The sequence below is a fragment of the Pongo abelii genome, chromosome 19 (assembly GCF_028885655.2).
Source record: "Pongo abelii isolate AG06213 chromosome 19, NHGRI_mPonAbe1-v2.0_pri, whole genome shotgun sequence".
NCBI classification, from domain to species: domain Eukaryota; kingdom Metazoa; phylum Chordata; class Mammalia; order Primates; family Hominidae; genus Pongo; species Pongo abelii.
The window spans coordinates 54,384,875-54,399,160 of NC_072004.2; the positions used below are offsets into that span (position 1 = coordinate 54,384,875).

Sequence of the window (14,286 nt, forward strand, 5' to 3'; positions counted from 1 at the left end):
GTCTGAATTTTTACAAATCAGTGTATTTTAGCTTTGAAGGACATTGTGTTGCTAGAACCTAATGATTGCACCTTAGTTTGAGGGAAGGATTGGTCATTATTGTATTCGGAATTAAGATACGAATTTAATTATGTACAAAAAAACTCTACTTATTCCAAGAGCTGCTTAATTGAGTCCTTGAATCTCATTAATATTCTGTACTATCATACCTATCTATGGTCCTTCAGGACAAAAGTCTTACATCATCTGCCCTCATGGAGGGCCATTATAATAAAGACTAATTATTTATATATTTACTTTGGGGCAGCATTACATATCCATTGGAGACTGATTTATGCATTTCAGTTACCATGCATCTATTGATTTAAATCCATAATTTTTGGACACCTACCAGAATGGCTGACACTAAATATTGGCTAGGATGTGGAGCAGATAGAACTCTTGTACGTTGCTGGTGGAAGTGTAAATTGGTAGAATCACATTGGAAAATTAAATCTACAAAAGATACACATGTGCCTGCCCTAATATACAGAAGTAGTTACTCTACTAGATGTATATCCAAGAGAAATACATATACATGTTTACTAAAAGGCATTTGTGAGAATGTTTATATCAATATTCTTTATTATGTTGTTTTCAAAATGGTAAAACAGTGATCTCATACAACTATATAAGGGACAGATATCCTGCATTTTTTTTAACTCATTGATTAGGGATTTGGGATGTTATTATAGCTGGTTCCAAGGAGAAGGTGAATATCGCAGAGAAGCAATTAGGAATACTAAAATAAATTTTCTAATAGATACAAGCTTGGTTAATATTCTGTTGGCACTAAAATGTACTGTTTGGAATAGTCTTTTCTACAGAGTGGAATTCACTTGTATCTCTACCAGACAAAATTCATTTGCATTTCTGTGCACAAGAATCAATTGCATCACTATCAGTTTTTGACAGCTTGGAGTATTGTACAGTAGTAGCCCAGTCAAAGACAAAGTGTGGATCCCCTATAGAATCAGATAACCCCAAAGGGTCTGCTAGAGAGAGCTCTTGGTAATCCATAGAAAAAACACAGAACACAAAGTAATCTATTCAGCATTTCAAAATCTTTCGCAATTTTCCTTGACATCTTTTTTTTTTTTTTTTTTTTTTTGAGACTGAGCCTTGCTCTGTTGCCTAGGCTGGTGCAATCTCAGCTCACTGCAATGGTGCAGTGGTGCAATGGTGCAATCTCAGCTCACTGCAACTTCCGCCTCCTGGGTTCAAGCAATCTTCCCACCTCAGCCTCCCGAGTAGCTGGGACTTCAGGTGTGTGCCACCATGCCCAGCTAATTTTTGTATTTTTGGTAGAGACGGCTTTTCACCATGTTGGCCAGGCTGGTCTCGAACTCATGACCTCAAGTGATCCACTTACCTTGGCCTCCCAAAGTGCTGGGATTATAGGCATGAGCTACTGTGCCTGGCCTCCTTGACATCTTAAGAGCTAAAAACTGAAGTAAAAAAGTAAAAACAACTCAGAGGTCCATGAACAGTAGTACAATGGATAAAATTGTAATATTTTCGGCCAAGCACGGTGGCTCACGCCTGTAATCCCAGCACTTTGGGAGGCCGAGGCGGGCAGATCACAATGTCAGGAGATTGAGACCATCCTGGCTAACACAGTGAAACCCCGTCTCTACTAAAAATACAAAAAATTAGCCGGACGTGGTGGCATGTGCCTGTAGTCCCAGCTACTTGGGAGGCTGAGGCAGGAGAATGGCGTGAACCCAGGAGGTGGAGCTTGCAGTGAGCCAAGATCACGCCACTGCACTCCAGCCTGGGTGACAGAGCGAGACTCCTTCTCAAAAAAAAAAAAAAAAAAATTAATATTTTCATACAATGGAAATCTATGTAGCAATAGGTATAAAACTACAATTCCATGGAACAACATGAATTAATTTCATAAGCATAGTAATGTGTGGAAGAAGCCATTCCCAAGGGTACATATTGTGGGAACCCATTTACATTAAGATGAACAAGTAGAACTTAAAGTAATAGAAATCAGGATTGTAGTTATGGCCACTCTTGAGGTGGGATTATGACTGAAAAGAGATGTAGCAGGACCTTCTGAGTATCCATAATATTCTGTTTCTTGATGTCTTTTGGTTCAGAGGTGTGCTAACATTTAAAATTCATGTTATACATATACTTAAGATGTATGTATTTTTTCTGTTTGTTACCTTTCGATAAAGTTTGCTAAAAAAAAAAAAATCATTTGTGGACCACAAACATCCATTTAACCAGTATCTATAGGGGAAAGTGGGGTTGTGAATGTGTACTCTTGTCCTAATAATGCAGCATTATAAAGCAGTATTTTTATTGTCTTTTGGTATTTGAATTTTCTATATTATAATTGGTCTATGAAAAGTCATCAGAAGTTTAGAAATAAGTTTGATTCTGAGGGCAAGATAACCTTCATTTGCTTTTAGAATTCTCTAAAAGCACTTCTACAGCTCTCCCAGAACTTGTATAGCCTTTTCTGTGTGTATATTATTGTCTTAGCTGTTGTAATTTCCTTTTGCCTTAGATTGAGTTGTGAGATTCTAAACTTGTACTACCCCCACCCCTTTTTTGGTTTGGTATGTAATTTGCATATTTTCACCATGCGAAAGCTATTTTCTATGGTTGGAAAAGATTTTTTTTCCTACAGTGTGAACAAATCATTCTTTGTTCTCCTTATTGTGCCTCCAAACTGGTACGTCCGGTTTATGCCCCAAACAACAAAAGTCTGTCATCAGAAATTAAAATGCCAGTAAGAACAAAGGCAGAGACCATGAGGAGCTCTTAGAGAGGCTTTCTCCCTGTTCGCTCCTCTCCCCAAGTTATCACAGTTGCCAGGAAGTTGGAATACTGCTTGGACTCTCCTTCCTTGTAGTTCTACTCTTCTATTTATTGCTATTGTTGCTTTAAAAGTGAACTTACAGTTTAGTATACTTCTTTTCAGGATTTAGAAAATCCTTATCTCTGAGATTCCTTGCCATTTTTAATGAGCTCTTTTCTTAAAACCTAAAAAATCACTCTTGACAGCCTTATAAAAAAATCAGTTTTGGCACTTATTTGAAGGCAAAATTATCAGTGGACATAATGTATAAAATTATTATTCAGAAAAATAGCTAAAGCAGAATCTGTAAAGTCTGTGTGTCCTTTCCGAAATGTATGCATCATATCTGTATAAACGTTAACACTGTTTCTGTTCTGAAATGGTACTCTAATGTAGAATTCCCACAGACTATTTGGAGAGTTCTCTCCTCGAGGAAGTTTGACATTTTGTGACTCACATAGGATGGTTTAGAATTATGCTTCTAATTTCAGTAGGTTGTACAATCCTGATTTTAATATATTCAGAAATATCTATAAATGTGACACAATGTTTCCTCTGCTCCCCCCAATCCCCACCCCCGAGTTATAATTAAACACAGATCCCAGGACCATAGAGGTAATGAAGAATGGACAGTGAATGTGGGGATGCATTTTAAAATCAGTCCAAATGTTTTTTTCCTCCCCTCACCCATTGCCTTATGTGTAAGGAAGTATTTAAGATACAAGCTTAGAATAGGGCATTTAGGTTTGTTTTGAAAGCTGTTTTGCTGAAAAGTATTGTATATTCAGGTTTCAAAATGTTTTTTGATGTCAAAATAAGCTCTTGTGTATTAAATACAATGATAGCAAACTTTTATCATATTGTGAGTATGCTAAGACAGATTTGTTTTATTCTTTTTTTTTGAATAATTGAGTACAGCAGCTCATTTAAATATGGTTACACTTCTTTAACATAAAGGTTTTATTTGATAGGACCAAAAGCTAAGTACTAGAACTCTGGCATATGGAAATAATAGTACAGAATGGTGGATTTTGTTTTATAATACTATAATTTATTATAAGTGTAAAGTGAGAAGTATTTTTCATTACTTGAAATATAATTTCAATGTAAGTTCTATGGTATTATTTTAAAATATATTTTTTATTTTATTAATAGAAATAGCATGTGTATTGGGTAACACTTACCTGTTACAATAATTTATTTTTAAAATGTAAATGGCTTGGCAGTGTTTTTATTCTTTTGGCTATTGTTAAAATTTTAAAAGGTAGGTGGAAATAGCCAATAACACATCTGTAATATAATTAGATTACATTAGTGTTACGCCTTTTAGCATATATATGCTTAAAATAAAAAAGACTGTAATTTTTAGATTTCAGAGAATGTATGATACTACATTGCAGGGGAAGTTGAACAAATAACCTTTGAAGACTTTTTCTAAATTTTAAATTTTGTTCTGTAATAATAAAATGTGGACTGTAATGGCCATGGTTTTTATTCTGAAAATTAAAAGTTACAAAGGAATTTGTAGAGTAAAGTTCTTATAGTTTGGAATAATGAGTTTATAGCTTTTATGTGTTTCATTGGTGATAGGTGGTGCTATTGTTGCACAGTTAGTCCTAGCATTCTTCACATCTGCATCCCAAGTGCTACAGAAGGATTTCTTGCTAATAAATAATTTGTAGTAATGACCATAAGCAAAATGAATGTGATAGTCATTTAGGCGTTATCACAACTTAACATTTTAAGAAACAAAAATATTTATAATTTTCAGCTCTTAAATTCAGATAGAAGCTGAAAATCTAAAAAAGTAGTTACTCTAAAAGAGAGCTCTGTAGATTTATAGTAATATTGTAAGATTTATACACTTCTAATTTTATAATGTATACATCTTTGATATTTTAAACTGCTTGTATGGCAGGCAGGTATTTAAAAAAATACCATCAGTATGTTTCCTCTATTGAATTTATATCTTTATTACATTGGTTGTAAGTTCTTTTGTATCTTGAACTGGTTTTATAATGTTTGCCATTTTCTCTGGTATTGCATATTTCATCAAACACTAGGCAATTATGAAAATGGTTTAAGAACTACAGTACCATGTACAGTAATTTAATCTGTCCATCCCCCTTCCCCACCTCCCCCAAAGATAAACTCGTAGTTCTGTCAGTTGAGATGGAAATAGGAAAGCTATTCTGAACTATAATTTAATCTGCTCAGTGCTTCAATCAGCAGTTTGAAAAGCAGTAGTTTTCACACTTGACACATATTACCATACCTCTTTACCTTTTGTTCTTCTTTTAAAAAAATGTTTATCCCCCGAAAAATGTCCTGAACATACCCTTTACCTTTTGAATTAATAGAATGAATGACTCAAAGTGCTTAGATACTCATAATGTTTGAGCTATGTGTATATTTATGTGTATAATAAAAATGATGACTTTTAAAAGTTGTATGTATATATGGAATTTTTTGTTCATAGAATATTGAAATTAGAAGTATCCTGGCAGCTTTTTTTAGCAGCTTTTCCTTTTCATTTTATGATTGTGAAAGAATTTAGGCTTATTGAGGTTACATGATTTACTCAAGGTTAACAGACAATTAGTTGCCTAACCATAAGTATACCTAAGTTATTCACATTTCACCTAAGTGTTCTTTGCAATAGGTATTGCTTTTTCTCATTTACAACATATTTGTTAAAGTTGCTACAATATTTAAGGTGAGATTTTCACAGTAGTATTACAGTTGTTTTGTTCTCAAAGAGAAGGCAGTTGTGCAGGAACTGTACAGATTTCTAATGGTTTAATAAGATAAAAATTATAGACTTCCAGAACAGACCCTTTTTTTCTGTTCATATCAAGTGTGTACTCTTACAGTTTTCTAAAATTACTTGCAGTAATTTAAGATATGAATATACTTAACGTGTATGACCAAAAATAAATGGGTGTGGGTGTATGTATATATATTTCAGACAAAATATTGTTATAAAATTTAGAAGATCTTGTTTTTATATAATACTGTTGTGACCTTCATTTTCCCACTGAAATATTTTCTTTCTTCTCTTATGCAGATCAGTGGCGAAGCACAAGAGCTCTTCTCTGTTCGACATGGCCCAATTCGAGCGGCTAGAATCTTGCCTGCTCCACAGTTTGGTGAGTGTAGTCCTTACGAAAAAAAATCATTCAGAAAAGAGTTTCTCTTTTGTTGGTCTTGGACTACAGGCAGCAAGAATGATAACTAAAGTCTGTTTTCCTCCAAGTGTCCATTCCCCTTCCCCACCTCCCCCAAAGATAAACTTAGTTCTGTCAGTTGAGATGGAAATAGGTAATCTTAACCAATTCAATATGGCCATTCACTTTCTGCTGTGGTTTTGATTTATCTTCATCCTCTTTGATCTCGATTTAGCCTCTGCCTTTGCTGGCTCTTTCTTGAAGCCCTTTTCTCTCTTGGTTTTCATGGCATCCTTCTTCCTAGATCCCTTCCTGGCTGACTGTGCCGTCTTTGTTATGTTTCTGGCTTAGCTTTCTTCTGTGGGTATTCCTCAAGTCTCTGTTGTTCTCATGCCTTTGCCCTCCTTCTCAGTTATACTTATGCTGTGGAGAGCTTGGTTTTCACTTTTATCTGGGTTGTAGATGACTCTGCTGTCTGCATCTACAGCTATGTCAGAAGTGGAGTTTTGGGCTTTTAAGCTTGCAATTCTGCTTTAATAGAGAATACTTCTTAATGTTGTGTTTAAATAATATATATGTTTTATATTTATTTAAAAAATTCAAATATGTGTTTGTATTAAACTTGCTGTTTAGATGGCTAAATAACTCCTGACTCCTTAATACTTTGAGTTTTCCAAAGGTATTATTTTCTCATTACCTTTCCTGTGTTCACTCAAGCATGTTTTTGCATGTGCAGTGAAAACATAATCATAATAATCATGTTTGGATACTTTAAAATCTTCTTAAAAAGAGGATATTAAAATATTTTAATTCTATTATATTTTAAAAAGTTACTGGAAGTGAAAAAAATCTGATAAGACTTCTTGTAGCAGCTAATCCTCTAAATTTGTGAGAATGATGTTTTCGAAAACTTATGACATTGTGATTGTGCGTAAATAATTTAGGGATTAATTTAGCAACTAAATCTGCCTAAATGAAATGAGGAGGGTGGAGGAAACAAGCAACAGTATCTTGCAGTCACGTGTAGATTTTCTCCCTTGCTATTCAACTCTATGGCATATTCTGGTTTCAGCTCTTTAGCTGTCTCTCTGTTTCTTTGTCACACGATTGTGCTGTCTCTTGCTCTCTCATGCTCTGTCACTCTCTTGTTCTATTTTTTGTTGCATTTGTACTTTGGTGAAATATTTTGATAATGAAGATTCTAGACCATCCTTTTCTAGAAGGTTTTTGGAATAGCCAGCTTTCTCTTTGGATGGCTGGAATCAAGGAGGACTTTATTACTAAAGGGCTCTGCTGTTTCTTTGTGTGTAATTCACAGACGCAGATTTTTCCCTCTTCATGTTATTTATGAAGTTATTTTGTTTATGCGTATTATCAATGTTCATCTTTTCTCAACTTTTAAGGCAGAAATATGTCAGGAAAATATCTAATTAATATTGCTAATATTTTATTTAGAAGTAGATTTAATTTACTTTCCTCTTTAAAAAAAGATTCCTTCCTTCACTATAATGTATTTATTTAAAAATATATTGTTAGATTTAAAATATAATTTTACATGGGTAAGTTTTCTGTTATGATTTGAACAAATTACTTGTGTAGCTTTTATTGTATTTGATTAATTTTTTAGATTTTTAAAAAAGACTAGTCAAGTGCAGTAGTGAGAAGAGGGGAAAAAGTAGAACAAGGATTTCCATCCATAACTGACTGTAAACAATCAAGAACTCACTACCTTTGGAGCAGCCTTTTAGATTTTTTTTCCCCAAAGTTATACGTGCAAATGATCACGTAAAACTTGTAATGGAAAAGAGTAATACCCACTTTTCTCTTTTACCCATTTTGCTTTAATTCGTTATGGTGGAATATGTAGCTTTCTGAAAAAGGATGTGTGGGAGATATTGTCTGTCTTTATTCTTCCTTCACTCTTGACTGATTATTTGACTGGATAACAAATACGCGTTTATAAGAATGTTACTTCAGAATTTCGAAGGCATTGGTGCAACATTATGTTGAAGAGTCTGGCTTTGTTCCCGATGTTCTGAAACTTTGCAGCTTTGTGTCTTGATTCACACATTTTCCTGGACCATTTTAATTTGGAAATGCAAGTCCGGTATTTTGATGAAATGGCTTCAATTTTTGTTGTTGATTTCTTCCATTGAGTTTTCATTGTTCACTCTTTGCATAACTTGTATTATCTGGGTGTTAAATCCCTTGTACTGGTTAATTTTTTAAAATGAATTTCTTTCTTATTCTTTTTTTGAGATAGTTCCAGTGTGGCTTACTATTACTTCTGTTGAACAATTATTTTCTGCTGTTATGTTTTTCTTATCCTATACTTCTCATATCCAATACCCTCCTCCCTTCTTTCTTCTTTCCCTCCCTTTCTTCTTTCTTGGTATACTTTACATATAAATAGGTAGTAAATAGAATCCAATGACATATAAAAAGAATTATACATCAGGACAAAGTAAGATTTATTCCAGGAATACAATGTTGGCTAACATTTGAAAATTAATCAATGGGCTGGGCACGGTGGCTCATGCCTGTAATCCCAGCACTTTGGGAGGCCGAGGCAGGTGGATCATGAGGTCAGGAGTTCGAGACCAGAGTGACCAACATAGTGAAACCTCGTCTCTACTAAAAATACAAAAAATTAGCCAAGCATAGTGGCCGGTGCCTGTAATTCCACCTACTCGGGAGGGTGAAGCAGGAGAATTGTTTGAACTTGGGAGGTGGAGGTTGCAGTGAGCCAAGGGAGAGCCATTGCATTCCAGTCAGGGTGACAGTGTGAGACTCCATCTCAAAAAAAAAAAAAAAAAAAAAAAGAAAATTAATCCATGTAATTTACTGTATTAGAGTGAAGAAGAAAACGTGTATGATCATCTCAATAGAAGTAGAAGAAAACTTTGCCAAATCTCGGTAGCCATTTATGATTTAAAAAAAAAAGTTTTAGCAAACTAGGAATAGAAAAAAACTTTCTGAATATGATAAAAGTTATCTACTTTAAAAATGTATACCAAGTGTCATACTCAATGTTGATATATTGAATGCTTTCCTGCTGAGTTCAGGATGACTTCTGTCACCACTTCTATTTATTGTAGTTCCTAGCCATTACAATAAGGCAAGAAAAAAATAAAAGACATAAAGATTAGAAAGAAGGATATGAAAGTGTCGTTATTCATCGATAACGTGATTGTGTACATAGAAAATGCAGTAGAACCAACAAATGGTTAGAATTAATCAGTGAATTTAGCAGTGCTGCTGCATAGAAGGTTCTGTAAATCTTTTGTGAACTGAATCCCTTCCTGTGCATTTTTCCAGCATCACATTCTGCCATCCTTACCCTGTCCCCCTCAGTAGTCATCACAACAACATTCCCTTGTGATAGTTGTACTGAATTTCTTTTATTTCCTCAAAAGACGCATCTTCCTGCTTTCAGGTCTACATTTGTTATTTCCTCTTCTAGAATACTCATGTCCTTCTAACCCTTCTTGCTCCTTATCCACTGTCAGTAGTGCATGCTTCCATAGGACTTAATGTTCTTTAATTGTTCATTTGCCTCTTGTTTGCTACATTTGTAGACTGTTTTTATGTATTCAGTGTCTCACAGAGTGCTTTATACAAGGTATTAATAAATATTTGTTGAATGTTGCTGGATTGTATAATACTTTGCAAGTTAAGACGTGGAAGAAAAAGTGAATTCCCTTTTTAAAGCTATTTCTGTAGAAAGTCTGTTCCCTAACTAAAAGTGAGAAACTGAAGGATTTGGATGTCTTCGTATCCCACAGAAGACCATCATTGTATTTAATGGGCATTTACTCATGTCAACACAGCTTATGCATCCCTGCTTCTTCATGGCCACTATCAATAATAATTGATTATTTTCTTAATGAACCTAGATCTGCCTTAGGATTTTTTTCAATACAATATTCCAGAAAGCTATGACTAATTAATTGGTATTATCTCAGATAAAAACTGTTATTAATTATCTTTCAAATCTGTCCTTCCAGAACTTAATTCCAAGTAATAAATTTTTCTTATTCATTACTTTAAGTAACCATTTTGGCTTTTAGTGCCTCACTTTTGTAATAAAATGTATCAGTATGTATATTTTTAATATACAAGTAAAAAAGAGACTTTCACTTCCTTTAATATGTTTTTAATTTCTTTCTTTTTTTTCTTTTTCTTTTTCTTTTTTTTTTTGAGATGGAGTTTCACTCTTGTTGCCCAGGCTGGAGTGCAATGGTGCAATCTAGGCTCACCACAACCTCCATCTTCTGGGTTTAAGCGATTCTCCTGCCTCAGCCTCCCGAGTAGCTGGGATTATAGGCATGTGCCACCACACCCGACTCGTTTTTGTAATCTTAGTAGAGACAGGGTTTCTCCATATTTGTCAGGCTGGTCTCGAACTCCTGACCTCAGGTGATCCACCCGCCTTGGCCTTCCAAAGTGCTGGGATTACAGGCATGAGCCACTGCGCCCAGCCTGTTTTTACTTTCTTAAAGTAAGGACCATGTAATTCTAACCACTGAAAATATTGATTATTAAAAAAATCAAGTAATACTGAAATGAGGGAAATGAAAATTTATGTGAGTCTGTGTTAGCAAAGGTAAATCTGACTGCTTCTTCCTTTTCATCCTTCCTCAGATATTGAGCATACTGTACCGAAGGCCCATATTAACAGCATATATTTCCCCTTAACTATTCACACATGCATAACACTAACTTGTATTATTATGTCCCAGGACTGATTCAGTTTGTTTATATGTATTACATGTATTGGCTGAAGGGTGTGTGTGTGTGTGTGTGTGTGTGTATGTGTGTAAGTGTAATATTTTTCATAACAATATATAGTGAACATTGTTTTATTTCAGAACTTAGGTATTTATTTTATTATTGCTAAAAATTATGTAACATTGTATTGTATGGGCATTTATATTGTTTTTTCCCTATTGGTTATGTTGTTATATACTTCCATATATCTACATTTAAAAAAGTATACAAGGAATTTTTTTTTAAGGGTAACTCCTAATGGGGAATTGCTCAAAGGATCTGTGTATTTCATTTTTTTTTTTTTTTTTTGAGACAGAGTCTCAGTCTGTCGTCCAGGCTGGAGTGCAGTGGCATGATCTCGGCTCACTGCAAGCTCCGTCTCCTGGGTTCACGCCATTCTCCTGCCTCAGCCTCCCGAGTAGCTGAGACTACAGGCGCCTGCCACCACGCCTGCCTAATTTTTTGTATTTTTAGTAGAGACGGTGTTTCACCATGTTAGCCAGGATGGTCTCGATCTCCTGACTGTGTGATCCGCCCGCCTCGGCCTTGTGTATTTCAATTTTGATGCATGCTGTAAAATTTCCTCTTAGAGAGAGTCTACCAACATTTATACATGAGAATCCCACTTCTCCTTATTCTGTCCTATACTGGCTATTATGAATCTTTTCAATCTTTGCCTGTCTGGATGGCAGAAAATCCTATTCATATGTAACTTAAAATTGTTTATTTTTAGAGACAGTCTCACTTTGTGGCCCAGGCTGGGATGCAGTGGTGTGATCCTAGCTCACTGAAGCCTCAAACTCCTAGGCTCAAGCAATCTTCCCGCCACAGCCTCCTGAATAGCTAGGACTATAGGCACACGTCAGCATGCCTGGTTAATTCTTAAATTTTTTGTAGAGATGAGGTCTTGCCATGTTGCCCAGGCTAGTCTTGAACCCCTGGCCTCAAACAATTCTCCCATCTCAGCCTCCCAGTGCTGGGATTATAGATGTGACCCACTGTACCCATATGTAATTTTTTGATCCTTGATTACTAGGGAAGATAGAAAATCCTCATATTTTTGCTACTTATATTCATTAATATCACACTCGTTTATATTCTTTCTCATTGATTTGAGCCCTTTACTAGGTTATTATTAATCTTTAGTTTCATACTAAGAAAATCCTTCTGTATTTTACTATGCCTAACTTTAAATCATGACTTTTCTTGAAAGTTTAATTAAAATTCTATTTTGTTGTTATTTGTCTCTATTTCTTTCTTTCTTTCTTTTTCTTTCTTTCTTTCTTTCTTTCTTTCTTTCTTTCTTTATTTAGAGGCGGAGTCTTGCTCCATCATCCAGGCTGGAGTGCAGTGGTTCGACCTCCACTCACTGCAAGCTCCACCTCCCGGGTTCACGCCATTCTCCTGCCTCAACCTCCCGAGTAGCTGGGACTACAGGCGCCTGCCACCACGCCCATCTAATTTTTTGTGTTTTTAGCAGGGATGGGGTTTCACCATGTTAGCCAGGATGGTCTCGATCTCCTGACCTCATGATCTACCTGCCTCGGCCTCCCCTGCCTGCCTCGGCCTCCCAAAGTGCTGGGATTAGAGGCGTGAGCCACCATGCTCTGCCGCGTCTTCTTATTTTATTACATTTTCCACATTGTTGACGGTCAGGAAGTAGTTCTTCCTTGCCAGTCTCTGATTTTCATAGATTTTGGACAAAATTTCTGTTTTATTATGGAGTTTCTCTTTCTATAATCTTAGCTTTTTGGAATGACAGGAACTGTGTTTTTCTAATATTTGCTTTCTATGCAGTGACTTGCATGATAATAATGTGTACCATATGAGGGGTACCCCATAATGAATTTATTCAGTATTTTATAGACAGTCATCTAGAATGCCACTTTGTATAAAGTGTTGTTTATAAATTATCAGTGATCAAATGATGTGTTTTATTTTATTTATTTTATTTTGAGACAGGGTCTGTCTCTCTCTTGCCCACGCTGGAGTGCAGTAGCACAATCATGGCTCACTGCAGCCTTGACCTCCTGGGCTCAAGTGATCCTCCTGCCTTGGCGTCCCAAAGTGCTGGGATTACAGTGTGAGCTGCCACACCTGACTTCTTTTTTTTTTTTTTTCTTTCTTTCTCTGGGATAGAATTTTGCTCTGTCACCCAAGCTAGAGAACAGTGACACAATCATGGCTCATTGCAGTCTTGACCTCCTGGGCTCAAGTGATCCTCCTGCCTTAACCTCCAAGTAGCTGAGACCACAGGCATGTGCCACCATGCCTGGCTAATTACGGAGTCTTGCTCTGTCGCCCAGGCTGGAGTGCAATGGTGTGGTCGGAGATGGGGTCCCACTGTGATGCATGGGCTGGTCTTGAACCACTGGCCTCAGGTGATCCTCCTGCCTTGGCCTCCCAAAGTACAAGGACTACAGGTGTAAGCCTCCGTGCCTGGCCTGATTTTTTTTACATTAATAGAGCTTATGACTCATTAGAATTATGTTAATCTTGTGTATATTCTGTTTCCTTCCTGCTCTTGGAGAAAGACAATCATTTTGGCCTTGAATATTTTCTTAGAAATGCAGATGTAAAATTTAAAATACACACACACACACACACACACACACACACAGAGTCTGTTCAGCCAAAACACACACACACACACACGCGCACACACACACACACACACACACACACACACACACACACACAGAGTCTGTTCAGCCAAAACACTAGCAAGCCTCTAAAAGTAGGCCAACTGACATTTGTTTATATTCCTCACCAGTCTATTGCAAAGATGAGGAAACAGGCTTATTGACATTTTAAATGGCTGAACTATGAGATTTAGGGCTTCTCTAATGTTTTCTGCTCTAATTACTGTTCAGTTTGCCTTGTGTATTGTGTATTTTTAAAAATAACACCTAGTCTTTATTATTGAGGTCTTACTGCTTGTGATCATTTAGGTTTTTGCAATATTTTGCTAAGCCTGTGATGTGATTCAGGTAAATTGTAACTTGAGAACATATGTTGTATTCATCTTAAATTTCTTTAATGATTTTGGTCAGAGAACAGTGTTTCTAGGGGAGAATGTCTGCTTTAGAGGTGCTGCTTTTTCAGTTTGGTGATTTCATGGTTTTAGGTATAAGAAATTGATTTCAGAGGATTCTCAGTTTATACCTAGCTGAACCCTGTTATTAGGGCGTTTTTCTATGAGAGCTATAGAGAGAAATGTACTGAACACAAAAGAGAGGTGAATTAAGCGAACTATATAATGCTTGATAGTTTTCAGATAACATTTTAGGTTGATTGTATACATTATTACCACTTTTCCACTATTCTTCAGGGTGAGTACCATTATCCTAATTCACAGGTGAGGAGACTTAATGCTAAAAGAAATTGACAGTTGGTAAATGGTGAAACTGAAACTTGTAATATCAATTATTATTTGATTATATAGCACATAGTATAAAAAAGAAGAAAGTATTTCAAAACCCTGTTCCCTGA

At 35.8% G+C, this 14,286-nt stretch overlaps 1 protein-coding gene across 12 annotated transcripts in view; it reads left to right on the plus strand.

Moving 5' to 3' along the window:
* The window catches only part of BCAS3 (BCAS3 microtubule associated cell migration factor), a 703,083-nt gene that overhangs the window by 63,902 nt on the left and 624,895 nt on the right, over positions 1-14,286 (plus strand). For all 12 annotated transcript variants that reach the window (XM_024234727.3, XM_024234725.3, XM_024234724.3 and 9 more), the window contains one exon: positions 5,925-6,006. In XM_024234727.3, coding sequence (XP_024090495.1) covers positions 5,925-6,006 — 82 coding nt within the window. The remainder of the gene's footprint in view (positions 1-5,924; positions 6,007-14,286) is intronic.